The 22,260-nt window shown below is 47.6% G+C and overlaps 1 protein-coding gene across 1 annotated transcript; it reads left to right on the forward strand.

Annotated features, from left to right (window-relative positions):
• The first annotated feature begins 6,715 nt into the window (after positions 1-6,715).
• Positions 6,716-9,144, forward strand: LOC103630501 (protein NRT1/ PTR FAMILY 6.3). Its single transcript, XM_008651564.2, has 3 exons — positions 6,716-7,133; positions 7,229-7,815; positions 8,081-9,144. The coding sequence occupies exons 1-3, from the start codon at positions 6,777-6,779 to the stop codon at positions 8,937-8,939; spliced, it is 1,803 nt and encodes a 600-aa protein (XP_008649786.1). The 5' UTR covers positions 6,716-6,776; the 3' UTR covers positions 8,940-9,144.
• Positions 9,145-22,260: the final 13,116 nt, after the last annotated feature.

Here is a 22,260-nt window from a genome sequence, read left to right on the forward strand (position 1 = left end):
AAATTATTAGGTAAAGAAAGTGACCAAGGGCACAACTTGCCTTTTGGTGCGACACCAGGTTCTTCTCCACGATTGGTCTTAAGATTCCTCGTCACCTTGCTTATGGTGTAGCAATACATACAATCAAGAAAATAATGGATATGGTAACATTACACCAAATCATAAGAACAAACTGCATACAAATATTCTACATGTCGCTAAGAACCACTAAAAATCGAAGTTACGGTTAAAAGATATGATTTTCTAAAGTCTTAGGTGATTAAATAGTAAAACTATATTCTATATAAATCATGTGAGAAAAAATATAACAACGAATTAACTAATCCAATTTTAATCTAAGTTATAGATTATACCTTAGTCAGCTTATAATTATGGACATATTAACTGTGATTAGCAAGATTAATGTACTAAACACAGATTAAATAAACATCTAATTATAAAAGTATGTGATATGTTACAAATAACGTTGTTAGTGTATAGGCAATTTCTAAGTTTCTAGGTTATTTAGGACTATTTTATACATAAAATCACCTTCCAGGGGCTTAAATGCAAAGGCCAGAGACTTAATTGTTATTTTTTGAACTTGATGGATGGTGGGTTATATTATCTAGTTTTCTTGGGTCAAATCAGGAAAATGTCGCGGCAGAAGGGGTATGAGTCTATCCTAGCGTGCGATCTTGATCCGGTGACCCGAATTATATCAAGCTTCAGCCGAAACGGTACGCACACAGATCCATTGGATCGCAATCCAACGACTGAGGTGGATCCACCCCGAATCGGTACTCGAGTCTAACCCACACCCTCAATCCAGAATTCGATGGTCAGTGATGATCTTCTATGTCCCGATACCTATCTAAGATAGTGCCACAGTGCACCGATCTCACGGTGGCGCCATGACCAGCGCAACGGCCGAATCGTTCTGATGCTTCGCCTACCAAGATGTGGAGTGCTACGTGATGCGGGAATGAAAGCGAGTCGCTCGGTGAGGTTCTTACCCAGGGTGGCGATGCAGAAACTCGTGTCCACGTGAGCCTCAGTTCCGCACCGACGGTGCTCCTCTAGCGAGGAATTCTTTTCCCCAAGGCGATTGCATCCTCCATTCAAGGCTATGTATACTTCCATTCAATGACAGGACGGGACGGGATGGGACGATCCCTTAAATAAAGTTGTTTGTTTCATAATCGAGAGTTGGGATATTACTATCTCAGTGTTGTCTCTCAAAATTAGAGGGACGAGAGAGGACGTGAGGAAACGCCTCTGTCCTGGCTATCCCGCAACGAAATGACCCTGAGGTAGTGGGACGACTGTAGCGGGCTAGCGGCTCCCTCACGCTCAATTTCTCTCTGCTCGATGATATTGTCCATGGCGTTAGCGCACGGGTATGGCAAGGACAGTCGTGGCCCTGGGTTTTATACCCACGTAGTACCCTCCCGGCTCAAAATTCGGTTGGATTCGAAGGAGAAGATCCTAACTAACCTCCATGGTGGTCGGCGATTTGGTTTGAGTGATCACGAGAGGGGAGAGGTTTCTGTCACCCGGGGCCACATGTTGGCGCAATTCCGGCGGGTGAAGCACGGGCGCTCGCGAAGTCTCTAGCCAATCGGACCCACCGGATAGTGGCAAGGTGCTAGCGGGCGCGAGCTAGGCTGAGAAAAAAACGGGGCGAAGCTGGGCCAGCGCGGGAGTGGGCTTTGCGGGCGCGTGGAGCTGGGCCGCCAGGTGAGCTTTCTTCTGCTTCTCTTTTTGTTTTCTTATTTCTTTTGTCTTCTTTCACTTCGAATAAAAATCAAATCTGTTTTGGTTTTCAAACTTAAGTTTAAATTCACAATTCAAAGAACCAGCATGAAATGCCACCCAAATTTTTATATGAGTTACTTTATTCACCTATTTAGGCTAACATTTCCAATATGCATCACACACATTATTATTTCGGATTTGTGATGAAAGTTAAAAGTCAATCAAAATTGAATATTAATTAAATATTTACTTTATGAAAAGTAATGTTTAATATAAAGAATTTTATGGATTCTTTATAATCATGTGATTTATGGAAAGAATAATCCATTTTAGTAGATAAATTGAAAGCCTTTCTATTTGTTTATTTTTAAGAGAATAGTTTTGACAAGAAAGAAAATCCTTATTAAAGGTCGTTTAGACTCACATTTTTTCTTTGGAGAAGGTTTCATAAATACCTGAATAAAATTTTGAGGTGTTACAAATTATACCCTCATTAAAAAATCATCCTCGAGATTAGTAAGAAAGGGATGCAGAACATTCTGTGTGTAGTTTTAACTTTTTAGTTTCCATTTAGTTTTAATGTTTCCAAAAGTTTCTTTTCATTAGCAAGTGAGGTTAGAAACACATGGGTATTTTATGTTTTTAGCTAATAAGTAAGATTAGAGCAGATTTAGGACAAGAGAAGGTTTGGGCAAGGAAAACTTCTATCCCGGATGGTGGATTTTCTATCTTATCTAGAGATCTTGTATGGCTTATGTCTTAATTTATCCCTTCTCAAGTGTCGGTGTCTCCATCCGAATTAGGGACCTTCGGTCTTGGTGTTTTCTCCGATTTTGGTGTTTATCATCAGAGTTAGGGATATATAGTTAAGATAGATGCTGGTAGGACAGACTACATGATGTAGGTAGGTAGGTTAGAATCTAGTTTTATGTTAGCTGGGGATAGATAGATTATACAACCCACTATCCAGTTTAGGTTTGTTGTCCATGGTCGAGTTAGTCAAGGCACTAATTCAGGTTAAAACATGTTTATAGGAGTAGGGTCTTATCTATTCACCAGCATTAACTAACCTATTAAGTAATTCATATTAGGTTAGATCATAATAGATTGGATGAGATCTAGATTAGATTGGTATGACTAGATTAGACTAGATATGATCTAATTAATTTGGATTAGATCATGGTTGTTACACTAGGGTGGGATAAGTATGCTTATTAGGATAAGATGAATCTATTAGTATAAGGTAGAATCTTTTGAGATGAGATGAATCTATTGAGCTAGATATATTTTAATGGGGATAATGTAAGTTGTCTAGTTATCTTATGAACATATTTTTTATGCCTAGATATATATGCAGATATAATTGTGGACATTACTCCATGACTCATCCCACTCAATCAAAGAACCAAATCAAATGGGCATCATAAGGACAAATATTCAAGTGCATAGATACCTATAGAAATAGTTTTCTCTCCTAGTATTAGGTGTCATATTACTAAGGATCACTTTAGGTTCAAAATTCCAAGGTGTGAAATCCTCTTTTGTTTTTAGAAGTGAAAGGTAAGAATAATCAGAGTAAAGCAGTAATAGATGAGAAAAGATTAAGAAGAGTTTGGAAAGAAACATAGTAGCAAAGGTAAGTAGGCAAGTGTTTGTCTAGGTCTATCGATAAAAGGTGTTAGCAACGGACGGTTGGTCGCTAAAAAGATGTCAGTCGCTAAAGCCTTTAGCGACGGCACTTACAGCGACCATCCTTATGGGTCGCTAAAGGTTTTTAGCGACTAACCATAGGTCGCTGAAGGCACTTTTAGCAACCAACCGTAGGTCGTTATAAATGAACCATCGTGTAGTGATCTAGGTTACATCATACAGTCAATATTGCTCTAATATCACTTCTGTCACACCTAGATTTAAGGGCAAACCCGGGCGCACTCAAATGTGTGCTAGGATCAAGTCTCACATATATGATGACTCATGATACAAGAATCAATGTCACATCTTTATTATATACTAGAAATTATGTATAAAATAACTAAATAAAATACACCATATGGCGACAACAATCCTCCACCATCATAGTTTACTCGGAGACGACGGCCTAGACCTCTCCGAACTCATCGGCAAAGAAACTTGCAAAGGGGCCCACTGGTGCTCCCTTTGCCGAGTGCCAGGCAGGCAGCCACTCAGCAAAGAAGCTCACTTTGCCGAGTGCCAGTTTGCGGCTCTCGATACAAAGGCTGTCGTGGGGGCCCACTGGAGCTTTCTTTGCCGAGTGCAATGCCAGTCATCACTCGTAAAAGGCTCCCTCTTTACCGAGTGTGAGTGAGTACGCTCGATAAAGTCTCCATCACCGTCACTTGTCACGACGACTTTTCTTTATGAAGCACCAGGTGACACTCGACAAAAACTGCTCGGTAAAAAGCACTCGGCAAAGAAGTCGATGTAGAGTTCACCGAGTCCTCCTCTTTGCCAAGCGTCACACTCGACAAAGAGTTTGTCGAGTGTTTTCTGGGCTCAGACTGTTCCAGTAGTGGAACCATGCTGATTTAATAGTGTTGCCATGTTTAGGTTATCCACATGAATCTTTAGAGGTGCTCAACCCAGAGATTTAAGACATCAAATAGATATACAATAAAAATATAATCAATAAAGAATTAGTAATAGTTATTCAGTATCATAAACATTATTATTATATTATATAAATTTGGTTATCCTTAAAATATTTTGATTTTGTAGAAACATTAGAATGGTCTATAATTTGGAATGAAGTACACATAGCAACTAACGGATTATTATTAATAGGTTGTGGTGTACTTAGCTAAATGTATGCTAGCTCCAGCCAGCTGGTACCTCCACAGCCGGAAAAGACAAATGTAAGGTATATGTCATATATACTTACTCATACGTTATCTGAAATCAATGCAAATGACAACCAAAATGCTTCTCTGTTTAAAATTACATGACGTTTTGATATTTATGGATACATTGTTTTAAATATATAGACATATATAGTGTATATTAAGTGCATAGTAAAATTAATTATCTAAAAAGGTTAAAAAGTCTTATCATCTAGAATGGAGGAAATATCTATTATAAAAAATGGAGAGTTTTCGTCGTCCAAATAACTTATACCCCTTTCATAGTGTATGGCCAAAGAAAAAATCCTAAGCTATTCTAATTGTCTTTTAACTCCAAATCAATGCTTAGAAATAGTATATCCTAAACCTTGTTATCCATCCTTTCAAAACCAAAAGGACTTACATACTTAGGTGCACAAAAACTATTGATTGCCCGAAAAGTCGTTATCATTGTGACCAATATCAAATAAACTAACTCTGCAAAGTACATGTTAGTCACTTATGCCTTTATTAATCACCAGTGAGGGCTTAGATGCTTTTAATGCTAGATTTCCAATCGGTACTATGCAATCAGGACAAAAGCCTTGTACTTTTAGTCGCAATTGTCTGGCCCGGTACAAGCACGCACGTGTCTCAAGTCACAAATTTTGCATGAATATGCACGCATGCGATGTTAGGATTCAAATCCAAAACTTGCGGCTCCGTGAGTTCCCTTCTACCACTCTGGTTATATAGCTATTTATTACTACAAAGGAGATGTTTTCGTTTTATTTTAACTCTCGACGAACTTCATTAGTACCAATTAGTGACAAAACTAAAGGGTATCCTTTAATACCTAATTTTGCGAGCAACCGAAACTACGGTGGATTCTTTAGTATCAATTTTTAATACCAACTAGTATTAATAAGCTTTTGGGATCATATCCATTATCAACCGACCTTATAGATCTCGTTTTGATATGGGCTACAATTTAACCGGAATTAATGTCATGGGCCTGATGCCCTTGTAGTAGCGTAGTAAAATGCAATGTATAAGAGCATCTCCAACAATGAATTAAATCGATGCTTTTAAATTGAAATAGTTTATTTTTAAACTAAATCGTGATAAATAAAAAATAATAGATGAACTAATAGCCGGTGTGTCGTGTCGTAGCTAAATGGCAAGATTAGGTTCTTCACAATACGTAGTAAAAACTATTACAATAGTGCCTCTTTTCATAAAATTTGGTCAAAAAATTATATGACACCCTCTCAAGTGCTTCAAATATATTACACCGTATTGTGATGCCCTATAATATAGATTTCAGGCTTTATTGTAGAGCGGGATGTTTTGTTAGCGCCCTAAATTTGATAAAATATACTTTTTAAAAAAATATAAGGCATTTTTATAGACCATGTTGTTGTAGATGCTCTTAATACTACATCCGTTCTTAAATATTTGTTCTTCGTTAGTTTATTTTTAAACTAAAATATTTGTTGCTCATTAGTTTATTTTTAAACTAAATCGTGATAAATAAAAAATAATAGATGAACTAATAGCCGGTGTGTCGTGTCGTAGCTAAATGGCAAGATTAGGTTCTTCCCAATCCATTGGACTGATCGCACGCCGGCCCATTGGATTTTACGTTCATCGACTTAATTTGCTGGCAGTGAGCTCAGTTGTTAGCTCCATCGTTGAAGCGACCTAGTTTTTAAAAATCTAGTTTCTTTCTCTAATTTCTTGAAACTGATCAACTTAATTTCTATAAACTAATTTTAGCTAGCAGAGACTAGTTTATTAGGACATGTTTAGAAGCACCTAGTTTTTAATAAACTGGCTTATGAATTTAGTATAGAAATTGAGCTGATTTCAAACATACCAATTTACACGTCAGTTTATAGAAATTAGATTCTCTGTTTCTTAAAATCAAAGAAGCTACCTTCTCCTAGCTAAAATATAAAAACTAGTCTTTTTAAAAAACTAGCTTGCTTCCAAACAAGATCTTAGTTTATAAGAAACTAAAACATAAACTAAAATGTTTGGAAGCACCTCAGTAACCTGTTTCTTAAAAACTTAGGGTTTCCAAAGAGGTCCTTAGCTTAGCTTGTTGACAGCGGCCTCCCTGTATATAATATAAGAACGAACAGTGGAGGGAGGCTGTGCTGCTGCCTGCTACTTCATCCTCTCTTCTCCACGCGAGAGATGTCTGATGTGGCGGCGCTTCCTGAGACCGTGGCGGAGGGTAAGATGACGACGACTATGAACGACGCGTGGGACTACAAGGGCCGTCCTGCCGTCCGCGCCTCCTCCGGCGGCTGGTCGTCCGCCGCCATGATCCTGGTGGTGGAGCTGAACGAGCGGCTGACGACGCTGGGCGTGGGCGTGAACCTGGTGACGTACCTGATCGGCACCATGCACCTCGGCGGCGCCGCCTCTGCCAACGCTGTGACCAACTTCCTCGGCGCCTCCTTCATGCTATGCCTCCTCGGTGGCTTCGTGGCCGACACCTACCTCGGGAGATACCTCACCATCGCCATCTTCACCGCAGTCCAAGCGGCGGTAAGAAGAACGTATTAGTATTATATTATCTGGTGGAGTGGTGGCCATCATGCATCTCCTCGGGCGGTCGGTGACGGTGACTTTGTACACTGCAGGGCATGTGCGTCCTGACCGTGTCGACGGCGGCTCCAGGGCTACGGCCGCCTGCGTGCGCGGACCCCACTGGCCCCAGCAGGAGGAGCAGCTGCGTGGAGCCCAGCGGTACGCAGCTGGGCGTGCTGTACCTGGGGCTGTACCTGACGGCGCTGGGCACCGGCGGCCTCAAGTCCAGCGTGTCCGGGTTCGGCTCCGACCAGTTCGACGAGTCGGACGACGGCGAGCGGCGGAGCATGGCGCGCTTCTTCGGCTGGTTCTTCTTCTTCATCAGCATCGGGTCGCTGCTGGCGGTGACGGTGCTGGTGTACGTGCAGGACCATCTGGGGCGGCGGTGGGGCTACGGCGCCTGCGTCGCGGCCATCCTTGCGGGCCTGCTGCTCTTCGTGACGGGCACCAGCAGGTACCGGTTCAAGAAGCTGGTGGGATCCCCGCTGACGCAGATCGCCGCTGTGACGGCGGCCGCGTGGAGGAAGCGCGCGCTGCCGCTGCCGCCGGACCCGGACATGCTGTACGACGTCCAAGACGCGGTGGCCGCCGGAGAGGACGTCAAGGGAAAGCAAAAGATGCCGCGCACAAAGCAATGCAGGTACGTACGTAGCTAGCTAGTAATTAATTAATTAGATGATAGATAAGTATGCATCGTGCGCACCGTACGTTTGTGTCTTGTGTGTTGTTGTACTTGTACGTAGCTAGCTAGTAGTTAATTAAGATGTTTGTACTCTGATTTGGAGTTATTCAGAACAAAAGCAAGTGCAGCATTTGCTTTGGTTTTGGGGCCCAATCACACACACATGCTGCTAGCTGCATGCATGCACGCATACACATATGTCTCATGCATGCATGGTGTGCAGGTTCCTTGAGAGGGCAGCCATCGTTGAGGAGGCCGAGGGTTCCGCCGCCGGCGAGACCAATAAGTGGGCGGCGTGCACGCTGACGGACGTGGAGGAGGTGAAGCAGGTGGTGCGGATGCTCCCCACCTGGGCCACCACCATCCCCTTCTGGACCGTGTACGCCCAGATGACCACCTTCTCCGTGTCCCAGGCGCAGGCCATGGACCGCCGCCTCGGCAGCGGTGCCTTCGAGGTCCCCGCCGGCTCCCTCACCGTCTTCCTCGTCGGCTCCATCCTCCTCACCGTCCCCGTCTACGACCGCCTCGTGGTGCCCCTCGCCCGCCGCTTCACCGCCAACCCGCAGGGCCTCTCCCCGCTGCAGCGCATCTCCGTTGGCCTCCTCCTCTCCGTCCTCGCCATGGTCGCCGCCGCGCTCACCGAGCGCGCGCGCCGCTCGGCCTCCCTCGCCGGAGCCACGCCCTCCGTCTTCCTGCTCGTGCCGCAGTTCTTCCTCGTCGGCGTCGGGGAGGCCTTCGCCTACGTCGGCCAGCTCGACTTCTTCCTGCGCGAGTGCCCCAGGGGCATGAAGACCATGAGCACGGGCCTATTCCTCAGCACGCTGTCGCTCGGCTTCTTCTTCAGCACCGCCATCGTCAGCGCCGTGCACGCCGTCACCACCTCGGGTGGCCGGAGGCCCTGGCTCACCGACGACCTCGACCAGGGCAGCCTCCACAAGTTCTATTGGCTGCTGGCCGCCATCAGCGCTGTCGACCTGCTGGCCTTCGTGGCAGTCGCCAGGGGATACGTCTACAAGGAGAAGCGCCTGGCGGCGGAGGCTGGCATCGTCCATGACGACGACGTACTCGTCCATGCCACCTGAATCGTCTACCTCATCATATATTATGCATTAATATAATTGCACTAGCTCGGATCGGAGAACTAATATTAATTTATTTTTCTGGTTTGGGACTCCAAATTAAAGAGGTTTATTACATCAAGGCCCTAGCTAGAATGTCGAGCACAGATTGACACGGGTGGATTCAGAGAATCACTGATATTAAAAAAAATCCATGGTGTTACTCTTAGGAGTTGTTTGGTTGGGGCTATTTGCCTATTTCAGCCCGTAATCATTCACGTCGCTATTTCTTCTCGTTTGTTTACACCAATCCATAATCCATCACGACGCGATGAGATACTGAGCTGTAGGATCTCATTGCCTCTCCCATGGTGGTAGCCGATCCCGCGCAGAGCTTAGCAGATACAAAATGCAACCAAACAAATCACGTGATTACTTTCACTGCAATAGCTACCGGCAACAGTTCGCTCTGTTCCCGTTGCCGCTGGTGGTACTAAAGCAAACACTACCTTACATTCTTGGAGTTGCAGTCAAATGGAGATGTGGATCCTGCCTTCCACCTTCACTACCGAAATCGAGCGCTTTGCCGAATGCTTGAAGCACTCGGCAAAGTCTAAAAACACTCGGCAAAGTGTTTGCCAAATGTGACACTCAGCAAAGAGAGTTCGGCAAACAGTACATCGGCATTGGCTTCTTTGCCAAGTACTTTTTATCGGGCACTCGGCAAAGTCTTTGCCGAGTGTCACTCGGTACTCGGCAAAGAAAAGTCGTCGTCATAACGGCTTGTAACGGAGACGACGCCTTTGCCGAGTGTTCTAGATGACACTCGGCAAAGAGATTACTTTTGCCGAGTGTCACCTAATATACTCGGCAAAGAGATTACCTCTTTGTCGAGTGCCTACCGGCCTACACTCGACAAAGGGGCCACCAGCGGGGCCCTTTGTCAGTTTCTTTGCCGAGTGCGCTAGAAGGCACTCGGCAAAGCTTGCTTCTTTGCCGAGTGTCATGGTCACAACACTCGGCAAAGAAGCTTTACCGGTGCCCAGGTGTTCCATCTCTGCCGAGTGTTACGACACTGACACTCGGCAAAGAACCTCTTTGCCGAGTGTTACACTCAGCAAAGTGACTAGTACACATCTTTTCAATTTGTTTTTTCTATTCCATCCAAACAAACAAAACATATACATCACAGATATCACATAATATATCATCACATCACAGATATCACATAATCATCACAGATATCACATATACATCACATATCTCACAAACACCATAAATCAAACAAGTTCTCACATCATTAACAACATGTTCGGACACAAACATAAGTATCCAACACTGAAGAACATAAGTCTCAAGTATCTCACAAAGCATTACCAACATCTAACCATTTCAGACCGGGTTTTCTCACAAAGTATGAACAACACTAAGAAAGAGATTGCATAGAGAAGAGATTGTCCCTAACAAGTTCATCGAGGTGGGCGGCTGGACTGGTGCGGCGCTGGGAAATCATTTTTTACATGTGCATTTAAGCAGCAGATATCAACAAGCAATCTATTTAACTCCATTAAATTATTCCTTCTTTCCCTTATCGAACAATTAATTTTTTTGTCATAGTCAAGTTGAGAAATGCACCTTGGTGGGCCAAGAGAGAAAAAACTTCTATTAATTAAGAAAAAAGGTCAAGGTATGAACCCATTTTGACGTCCATGGTGCTCTGGTCCATATCATTGTGCGTCGCTCATCTTGTCCCTGAGCTAGCACACCTTGTGGTGAGTGCTCATAAAGATGACAGAGTGAGAAGCAACATATATCAACACAAACAAAATATAATAAAAATGAAATGTAGTGTCTGCAAGTATGTTTGAACTGAAATAAACCTTCGCCTATAGCTACTAATAATTGATACAATGACCATGGTGTAAGGTCTTTGGTCTAAAGAAGTGTCTAGATATGTTATAGAAAGGCCAAAATGACTTTTATTTTGGAAATGAGGAGTAAAAGTGTCGGCGTTTCGACCCCGGGGGGTCCCTGGACCGACGAGTAAATTGTTGTCGCGTGTCCCAGCCCAGATGGGTCGGCGCGAGACGGAGCACGAAGGAGGGAAACAAGGAGACAGGCATAAAGGGGAAACCCGCGGCCTTCGTGTTTGTCCTGCGCCTAGGTCGGGTGCGCTTGCAGTAGTGGGTTACAAGCGGGGTTTAGGGTTTAGGGTTTAGGGTTTAGGGTTTAGGGTTTTAGGGTTTAGGGTTTAGGGTTTAGGGTTCGTCGTCTTCCGGGGCCCTGGGGTCGGGCGAGGCAGAGCTTCCTATCGCGCCCGAGGCCGGACTTGGCTGCTGTCAGCCTCTCTCTGTCGAGTGGCACAGCAGTCGGAGCGGTGCAGGCGGCGCTGTCTTCTTGTCAGGCCGGTCAGTGGAGCGGCGAAGTGACTGTGGTCACTTCGGCTCTGTCGACTGAAGGGCGCTCGTCAGGATAAGGTGTTAGGCCGTCCTTGCATTAAATGCTCCTACGATACGATCGGTCGGTGTGGCGATCCGGCCAAGGTTGCTTCTCGGCGAAGACTGGGCCTCGGGCGAGCCGAAGGTGTGTCCGTTGCTTGAGGGGGCCCTCGGGCGAGACGTGAATCCTCCAGGGTCGGCTGCCCTTGCCCGAGGCTGGGCTCGGGCGAGGCGAGATTGTGTCCCTTGAGTGGACCGAGCCTTGACTTAATCGCACCCATCAGGCCTTTGCATCTTTGTGCTGATGGGGGTTACCAGCTGAGATTAGGAGTCTTGGGGTACCCCTAATTATGGTCCCCGACAGTAGCCCTCGAGCCTCAAAGGGAGTGTTAATACTCGCTTGGAGGCTTTTGTCACACTTTTTTGCAAGGGGACCGGCCTTTCTCGGTTGCGTTTCGTTCTGGTGGGTGCGCGCGAGCGCACCCGCCGGGTGTAGCCCCCGAGGCCTCGGTGGAGTGGTTTGACTCGTTCGAGGTCTTAATGTGTTTCGTGATGCTTCGGCCGGTCTGGTTGTTCCCTCATGCGAACTGGCCGTAGCCCGGGTGCACAGTCGAGTCCCAAGTTCTCGGGCTGGTATGTTGACGTTGTCAACGGTTTGGCCGGAGCCGGGTTTGCGAGAGCAGCGCCCGAGCCTCCGCACAGAGCGAGAGGACGGTCAAGGACAGACTCGACTTTTTTACATACGCCCCTGTGTCGCCTTTCCGCAAGGAGGAGGGGGGAAAGCGCCATGTTGCCCTCGGAGGGCGCCGAACATGGTGTCTCCAGTGAGTTGCTAACGGGTAATCCGAGTGGACGCTCGTGCCCCATTCGTTAGGGGTCGGCTAGTGGCCCAGAGGCACGCTCCAATAGTACCTGCGGGTGATTTGCCGGACCCGGTCCCCTTTTGACGGGGTCCGAGGGCTCGATGCCTCCCTCTGGTGGGATTCCGTTACAAAATCGTTCCCGTTGGTCTCGGAAATGTCCTAGGGTACCTCGGGAGCGTAGCCCGAGCCTTGGTTATGTATCGAACGTACCTAGGGTCATCCCTCGCTCTGCGTCTGAGGCAGCTGTCGAACCCTTGGGGGGCTAGCCTACGAACCCCTGATCAGTAGTGGGCGCGGAGCCCGAGTGGCCTGAGGCGGCCGTTGAACCCTTCCGAGGGGCCAGCCTTCGAACCTCTGACCAGTAGTGGGCGCGGAGCCCGAGTGCTCTGAGGCGGCTGTTGAACCCTTTCGAGGGGCCAGCCTTCGAACCTCTGATCAGTAGGGGGGCTCGGGGCCCGTTTCCTTCGCGGAGAAGGATTCCTTTCGGGGTATCCCCTTTCCTGGTCCCTGTTGTAAGAGAGAGAAAGAGGAAAAGGGAAAGGATACGAAATCGAACGACGTGGCGCACCTTTTTTGACGCGGTCATTATGGCGGAAGCGAAGCGTCGCCTGCTTCGCCTGCCAAAGGTGTTGTCTGTCCTGCCACAGAGTTAATGCGACGGGACGAGTGGTTCGCGGGGCAGCCGTTGCGCGTGCGCGAGCCGTTCGAGGAACGGGCGTCTTGCTTTGAGCTTTGAATCTCACGGCGGGTTCGGGCGAAGTGTTGAACGGGTCTTGCCTGGGCCTTCATATATTCGAGAGAGGGACCGGTGGCGGTTTTCTACTCTGTTGCTCGCCTCCCACTTAGGTTTTCGCAACCCGAGGGAATAGCCAGAGAAAGGAAACCGTGCACCTCGTCCTCTCCGCCGCCACCTCTTCTGCTCGGTGATGGCTGACCGGGTGACCATTGTTTTGCCGCACGACCCGTGGCCTTTCTCCACCGTCACGGCGGATGACCTGGAGGCCCTTGTCGCTGATGGTTTGCTTCGCCCTCTCTCCGGTGACTCGCAGCCGGAGTGGATGGCCCCTCCGAGCGGAGCCGCCTCGTCCCCGCCGCCGGGGTATGTGGTGAGCTTCGTATCCTTTCACGAGCGGGGGTTCGGAGTGCCGGCAAGCCGTTTTATGCGGGCGATCCTGCACGTCTATGGGGTGGAGCTGCACAACCTCAGTCCCAACTCCATCTCGCAAGCCGCCATCTTCGCGGCGGTTTGTGAAGGATACTTGGGGATTGCCCCCCACTGGGACCTATGGACCCATCGTTTCTCCGCGGAGCTTTTTGCCTCGCCGACTGGGGAAAGAAGGGTTCGCATAGCGGTGCGGGCCGGTGGCTGCATCCTCCAGCTGAGGCAGGCGCGGGCGCTGCAGTACATCCCTGCCATCCTCGCGTCTTCGAACAAAGGGTGGCAGCGCCGGTGGTTTTATCTCCGAAATGACGACGGGAGGCTCCCATCGTTTTCCCAACGAGTGGTGACCGCCGCCGCCGAGAACTGGCGCTACGGGACCCCGCGCGACAGACAGAAGAATCTCCAACCCCTTTTGAAGGCCTTGGAGGAGCTGCGAGGAAAAGGGCTCACCACCGCGGGGGTGGTTGCTGCCATTCATCGCCGGAGGGTGCTCCCTTTGACGAAGCGGCGGCTGCCGCTTTGGGAGATGACGGCGGGGGTCGACTTGGAGGGTTCGCGGATGTCTTTGGATCCCCTTCCCGTCGACGACCTCCACAGGCGGGTAGTCAGCACGTTAGGGAAGCCGGACGCCGGCGCCCTTTCCCAGCCCTTGATGCGTCCCGACCGCGGGTGTGTGTCCCTGGTGAGTGTCCGATCCTTCTTTCTTCTTGTGTCAGATTGCTCTTGATTCTCACAACCGAGACTTTTTGTCTGTCTCCAGGAGGTAGGGCATCACAAGCCTTTCCTGCCGCCGGTCCCGGAGGACGCGGTGGACCGAGCTGCGCGGAGGGTCGCCGCGGAGAAGAGGAAGGAGAAGAAGGACGCGAAGAAGGCTCGGGCCCGCGAGCGGACGCGGGCTCGGGACGCCTTAGAAAGGCTCCGTCGTCGACAGGACAGGGATGGTCTCCCGAGGGAGCCATCGCCGGAGACGCCTGACGATGACGACGACGATGAAGACAATGATGAAGACGACGACATGGCTGCCCGCCTCAAATTCTAGAGACAACAGATCGGGTCACTCGGAGGAGCACTATCCGGATGTGCAAAGTCAAGTGGGACCACCACTCAGAAGAAGAAGCAACCTAGGAAAGAGAAGACGATCTAAGAGCCAAGTACCCTGAACTCTTTGCTAGCCAGCCCTGAATCTCGAGGGAGAGATTCTTTTAAGGGGGATAAGTCTGTAACACACTGATTTTGGGGGTATAAAATTTCTTTCTAATTATCAACCAAATTCAGGTGTTACTCTTCTCTCTCTCTCTAGTTTCACTCTCTCCTCTTCTTTTTGTAGAATTAGTTTAATTAGAGAGGGATTATTTATTTTATTTTGTCCAAACAATATGAGTCATGAAATGTTGCATCATGTTGAGCTCCAAATATTCTTTGAATTGTTGCACATGTTTGATTTGGTTTGAATTTGAAACTTGATTTGAATTTGAATTGAAAACCCTAGATAAAATAAATAGAAAAGCTATTAGAAATTCCCTAGAAAATAGAAAAGCCAATTAAGCCCAAGTCGGCCCATTAGGCCCAGCTCCGCGCGCACGCACGCCCACGTGCCCTCGGTGCCTGACAGGCGGGTCCCGCCTGTCGGCGCCAACCCACGCGCTCTTTCTCCCTCCCTCCCTCTCTCTCTCTCTCTCGCTCGCTGCTTTGTGGGGCCGACTTGTCGGCGCCGTTTCTTTTCGTGCGAGTGCTTCCTCTCTCTCTGCCTTGCGGACCCCACCCGTCAACCCCCTCCGCTTCCCTAACCTCTCGCCCACGTCCCCCGCCGTGGACGCGCCCACGACCGCGCGTTCTCCGGCCACTTTCTCACGCCCTCGCCCCTTTAGAAGCCCGCATACCGCTCGCCCACTCCCCCCGTTAATTTGCGCCCTCAGCCGAGCTCTCTCGCCCCCTCTCTCGCCCTACGCACGCGACCAGCCGAGCTCCGTCCCCGCTCACTAGGGACCGCCGCCGTTCCGTGACCATCGTTGTGCCCGCGTCGCGTCCGTTCCCTCGGTAAGCTCTACCGCATCACCCGCAGCTCAGGACACCCTTTGATTCACCCTTTTCTCATCTGGTGTGCCCGATCCGCGCTCACCGGAGCACTTCTTGTGCAATCGGAGAGCCGCCGCCGTCGACCCGCGTCCTCGTCGCGCCCCTGCTTCTGTTCGTGCGTTCCTGGGACTCCCCTCAAGGTAACCATTCTAGCCCCGCCTTATTTTCCCCTATCTCCCATTTACCTGCCCGCAATTGTTCACCAAAGTATCCCCCGACCCGCCGAGAACTCCCCTCCGCCGTCTGACCGCCTCACCCCCGTTCACACAAAACCGACCCCGCCATGGAGTTTGCATGATCCTCCCCAATCTCTCCTGCTACCTAGACCGACCCCTCGCGCCCTAGGAGACCCAGTCTGCCTCGCCTCCAGTGATGGCGCCGTCGTGCCCGCGGGGAGCGCCGCCCCTGGCTTCCCGGTGGAGACAAAACCCCCTGGCACGCATCCAGTCCGCCCAAATCCAATCGAACGGTCCGATTTCAATTAGGCTCGATCTAATCCCGACCGCCTGATCTGGATCTGAACATTCTCCACTCTCTCCCTCACCCGCGCCCTACGACTGGGACCGGTCGATCAGATCGTCTCGCCCCAGGCCACTGACGCCCCTGGCCAGCTGGTCAGTCGCGCCCGCATTCGTGTGCGCGCGTTCGTTCGGTCAGATCTAATCCTGGATGTTGCTCGTTGATCCGATGGCCGAGAACACCTCGTACCCCTTCGTGTGTAATTTTAGCTAAAGAGACCCTGAGTTTTCGGATAATAGAACCCACTGTCCTTAGACTTTACGCGCAGGCCCCTGTGTTGTTTTAAACAGCCCCCTATACTTTTAAATAATTACAGAATTAGACCTATTTTCATATTTCAAGCTTCAAAACTTGTTTATTTCATATCTTTTCATATGAACTCCAAATTTAGTGATTCAAATTGCAAAATGTTCATAGGAATATTCTATGTTCAAATAAATTATATCCATACATAGTCTGTACACTCTAATTTTATACCTAGACTATAGGTTAGTGTATGTGTTAATTCATTTGTTTATTAAATAAATAAAAAGGAGAACCCTAGTTGCAAATGAATATTTAATGTTGTGAGATTAATAATGTGCCATGTAAGAATGATCCCTGGTATAATTGTGTGTCTCACTAAAGTTAGTAGAACTAAACTATGTAATCCATAATGTCTAGGGAACCACTATTTTCTAATTATGTTAAACCCTAGCATTTAAGTCTACCCTACATATTCTAGGTGTTTTTATCAACTTGTGTTCAGTTGATTGTACATGTTTGATTTGTTGTTCATTTGTACTTTCCAAATGTATTGAATGTATGATCACTTTATTTAGACAACGAGCGGCATGTGGTTCCTGAGTGTGTTGCCGAAGATCTTCTTGAACAACAACCTAGTGAAGGCAAGTGTCCTCTGACCTTTTATGGTTATAATGTTGATCTCTGGTATTTCCTCTTGGAGGGAGTGCTTCTAGGTAATAACTGAGTTTATTACTAAAATTTGGCTCTACTTATAGTAATAAAAACTTGACCAACTAAAACCAACTGCTTAACCTTAACTCCACATACAACTAGTCCACTTTAGCCAAACGGGACATTTGTTGAGTACGTTGATGTGTACTCACCCTTACTTTACAAACCCCCCAACCTAGGTTGTCCCCACTGCACTCAGTGCTCAGGAGGAGATGCTAACAACATGGAGGACTTTGAGGAGTTTCAGGACTACGATGAGTTCTAGTTTATCTTAGTGGCAAACCCCCAGTCAGCTGCATGTGTAGGCTTATCTACTACGTTTCGTATTTCCTCACTTTGATAGTAATGTTGAAGACTATGGTTATGTATTAGACTATGTGGATGTCTTGGACATCTTGTTGTAAATAAAGTACCTTTTCGCTATTTACTTTGAGCATTGTGTGATGATGTACAATTATGTAATCGATGTGTACGTGAGTTTTGATCCTGGCACATACATGGTTCGTATTCGGTTTGCCTTCCAAAAACCAGGTGTGACATAGGGTCTGCAATTCTAAAAAAATATTAGCAATTAGCTGTAATTGGACCTTTATAACTTTTAATCTATGGACTGTTTCAATATGATCACTGTAACAAAGTTGTAGAGCTATTCTTGGCGTAAAAACTTGATTAAGTTGTGCAACCCTAAAACCATATGGAACTGTTTGTTAACTTTGTTCCAAAGTGGAATGTTTAATCCTAAAATTCTGACTTTGTAGAATTTCAGACCTTTAGTCTTTGCAGTACGAAGCAATTTTGGGGGCATGTTAGTGGCCAATCCATATAGCTCTGAACCAAGGGCATTCTAACAAAGTGGAAGACCACATGTTAGTGCATAAGTTTGCTTAAGGTACATACCATTAAAGTCATTTGGAGCTGGTAGCAAAAGTGGTCCAAAGATTCAAGGTTTAATTCTGGATTTCTAAACTTTGTGCAAATTCAGGTTTGTTTGGTCCAATTTGGGAATTCTTTTGTGGTTGATCTATGAGGTATTAAGGCATACTCGTAACAAAGTTGCAAAGTATCTATCAGGGTACAAGTTTGTTTAAGAGAGATTACCTTGGTGCTACATAAAAAGTAGAGTAAAAGGTGCTAGAAGTTTGTCAAGATCAAGTTGTCACAAATATATGAATTATCACCATCCACTGACTAATCTAGGGAGTTACGGGTGTGGCATGCAAAAGAGATGGTGTAGTAGGGGGTTCACCTGCCATAGCTCCACACCACTTGGGATGAACTTGTGGAGGTGTAAAAATCCATTCCCTGGCTGACTCAGCTGTTTAGCAGTTGCCTTGTTGTCCAACATGCAGAAAGGGAACTCCAACTTTTCCCTATGCCTTTTCCTGCATGGTAAACATGCAGTAAGAGAGTAGAAGGAGATGGCTCTTGTTATCCTCAGTGAATAGCTCTGATAAAGCCACAATCGAGCAGGTGTTTGGGGTTATGGCCATAGCTTTCAAAGGTAAAAAGATCACCCTACTGTACACATGTGGTCCTCCCAGCATGTCATCGTGTTTAGCCTCTCTTCCATGTCTTGATAAAGCCATTAGTTCGTCCCTAATCCCCTTATTGATTTGCTAAAGTGTGGCCTAGAGCTGTCTCTGATGGCGGTGACCACGCCGATAGAAATCTCCCCCTCACCGTGGCCAGTGTTTCTCGAAGGGTTTATCGGTCGTGTGGTGAGTGTTCCGTGTTCATATTGACTCAGTGAAGCTCGCCGAGTTCCTGTTTTTAACTCTATTGTTGCTTATCATTCATAATGTGGTCGTGTCGCCGCAGATCGACGTCGTTGATAGCGTTACTGTCAACTGGCCAATTGGTGCTCTCCGGCCCGATTCACGCAGGCACGATGGTCGTCGTATATCACTGGTGCTTTTCACATCATTGGTTGTAGTTCTATCATGTTGTGCTTGGAGAATCGTGCTCACCGTACCAACGCATCTGCCGTGGTCGTCGGTTGTGTAGTTCCAGGGCCCCCGCGGTCAAGTTAAGTATGTGGCTGACTCTGCTAAGGTCCGGGGGTTGCATCGGTGTCATCCCTGTTGACTGTGTCGTGCTACCATGGTCAGTCCGGCGCATCCTTGCTGGAGCTAGGTGAGGCGGAGTCGGGGACCTGGCAATGTAAAGGGAAAGGAGACCGAGGGGTTTAAGTGAGAGCGTTAGTGACTCGGTGAAACAGTGAACTGGTGAGAGCACCTAGAGGGGTGAATAGGTGATCCTGTAAAAAATAGGTCAATGAAACAAACTTGGACTAATATTGGACTAGTGAAAGCAAAAGGCCAAGTCTGAATGAAGAGTATGAGAAGAGTGAACTTCTTTTACTTAACTTAATTGCTCTCACAAGGTGAGTATTAAACTTAGAGCAATTATGAAGTGAAGTGAACCACTAGAAAGAGTAGAATCGCTATAAGGTAAAAAGACAAGTGACACGGCGATTTTATCTCGTGGTTCGGTAAGAGTAAAATTCTTGCCTAGTCTGTGTTGTGGTGTCCCAATGGACAAGGGTTGCACTCAACCCCTCTCAAGTGATCCACTGATCAACTTGAGTACCACGATTCTCTTTCTTATCCCTACTTTTTCCCGTTGTGAGGAATCTCCACAATTTGGAGTCTCTCACGCCTTACAGAGTTGATCACAAATAAATCACAAGAGTAAGGGGATTAGTAGTACACACACAAGAGACAAAATCGAAGCGACACACACACACATAAGTCGAGAGAGGAGCACAAGAGACAGCACAGCGGAGTTTCAGCTCAAACACTTGCTCAAATCTCAATCTATCGAATCAAAAGCATGGTCGCAGTGTCTTGGTGTTGTAGAATGTTTAATGGATGCTTGGTGTACTGCTCCATGCACCTAGGGATCCCTTTTATAGCCCCAAGGGTTCTATGAGCCATTGGAGGTCCATTTGGAAGGCCTTGATTGCCTTTTGTCCATGGACGCACCGGACAGTGAACAATGCGTGATTCCCTTCCTTGTTTGGCGAAGCCGACCATTGCCAGCCTCTGGTCCCATAGCACATCGGACAGTCTGGTGCGGCCTAGTGACTGTTGGCTGGGCACACGTGGCGCTCACTGATCATGTGGCCGACTTTGGCTGAGCGCGCGACTGGCACACCAGACAGTCCGGTGAATTATAGTCGCGGTGCCCTCAATTTTTCCCTAGAGCGGCCTATTCACCGGGCGCGTCAGCCTGGCACCGGACACTACCCGGTGCACCGTAGGCTGGTGCAAGTTTGGCTGGACTTAGCCAAACTTCTTATTTGAATTTCTCTTGACCTGAGAAGATCCCTAGCACTTAGTAGAACATAGTTAGTACCAAAACCAATTTACTAACTGCTAGAATCGTACCTTTGATTCTACAATATTGTAGAGTTTGCAATTTGTTCTTACAACTCCCAATTTGCTTCTCTTTGACACTAAGCTCATACTCACAATTGTATGTTAGATCAAGGTGATGTGTTAGGCACTTAATCACCAAAACACTTAGAAATGGCCCAAGGGCACATTTCCCTTTCAATCTCCCCCTTATTGGTGACTTATGCCAACACATCAAAACCAACTTAAAATGTACTAACATATCCAAATGAGAGCTAAAAGGTGCAAATTGAAGTCAAACTCAAAACCAATAGAGTTATTACATGATTTGGTATATTTGGATCATTTTGCCACCACTTGGTTTGTTTTTGCAAAACAAATTCATTTTCCTATCTCTATGTTAAATTCACTTTGTTTTGGCAAATCAAAATATCTTTCAAGACTAGTTTTGATCAAAAGCCAGAAACTCCCCCTTTTCCCATAATCAAATTTCTCCCCCACAAGAGAGTAGTTTTTGCAATAAGAGAGTTTTGATCAAAAATCAAGTATACTTACACTAAAATTTTTGAAAAATTCACAAGTGGTAGTTGATCCAATTGCTTTGGCCTTAATTTCTCCCTCTTTGGCATGAAGCACCAAAACAGAAGACCTAGTGGCCTTTTGACCCCATTGCCTCACAAAAATTGCAACGAAGAGCCAAGGGCAACGAGAGAACACAATAGTGACTTGGAACAAGGGTCATTGATACCGGAATGCAGTGGAAACCTTTTCTTTGTCCAAGTCCACCTTTTCCCTTTCAATCCATCTTTGAGACTGTATTACAAGCACTCAAGCAAAAACATTAGTCTCAAAGAGTCAAATTGCTCAGAGGTCATCGGGGCTTTCTGAAGGATAGCTCAAACGAATGCCCCATCGCAAGACCTCCGGTAGAAGTCCTCGATCACCGCCATTTCGACGATGTCGGGGATGCAGTTTCTCATGGATTGGAAATGCTTCAAGAACAAGCGGAGGGACTCGTCATCGTTGCGCCTGATAGACTTGAGGTCCCATGGCTGGGCGGGTTTATCGGAGAGTGACTGGTAGTTGGCGACGAAGCGGTCGTAGAAGTCAGCCCAACGGTCGATACAATGGTGAGGGAGATGTCAGAGTCACTGGAGCGCGCCTTGCCCCACCACGATCGAAGGTATGCCGCCATGACATCCTCTGATGCCCCATCGGCCCTGGCCGCGATCGAGTAGTCGGCTAACCAGCCCTCGGGGTCTAGCTTGGCCTCGTACTTGTCAACATTGGAGACCTTAAAGTTAGGCGGCCACTGGACCACATGCAACCGGGGGGTAAAGATCAAGACCCCAAACACTCCTCGGGCTTCCGAGCAGTCATCGCGGACACGATCGTGGCGGTGGTCCTGTGGCGGTGACGGGTGACGTGGATCCTCCAGTCGATCTCGAGCCGACCGGTGAGACATTGGTCTATTTATCGAGGCGGTGGAGTCAACCCGGCCCATGGCTCCCTAGTGTGGGATTCCATGCTCCCGCTCGTATTCCCCATGGGGTTTCATTTCCTCCTCGTGTAATTAGGCACGCAATCCATCGATGCTTGTTCGCACGTCACGCCGGCTATTGATGTGGTGACACATGTTGCCATCTAGGTGGGATGGCGAAAGAAGGTGGTTTGTTGCCTTAGTGAGGACCTATTGGTATCACTCGTTGCCGGGCGTGTGAGGTAGATTGTTTGCCATCTGAGCTACACACCACCAGCTTGACTCAGGGTTTGCATGGCCTAGGCGAACTCGGGTTATAGGTCGCAGGGGAGAGGAAGATGTTCCCACGAGGTCCCGGTGTGGCGCTAGGCTGCCTCGTGTTCACGCTTCTGGGCGAGACAGCAATTCCTGCGCCGGGAGTTCCTTTGTAGGCGAGAACCCCGTTCATCGGGAGTCTCCCCGACATCAGATGCCTTGTTCGGAGAAATAGGTTG

The sequence above is a fragment of the Zea mays genome, chromosome 1 (genome assembly GCF_902167145.1).
Source record: "Zea mays cultivar B73 chromosome 1, Zm-B73-REFERENCE-NAM-5.0, whole genome shotgun sequence".
In the NCBI taxonomy this organism is placed as follows: Eukaryota; Viridiplantae; Streptophyta; class Magnoliopsida; order Poales; family Poaceae; genus Zea; species Zea mays.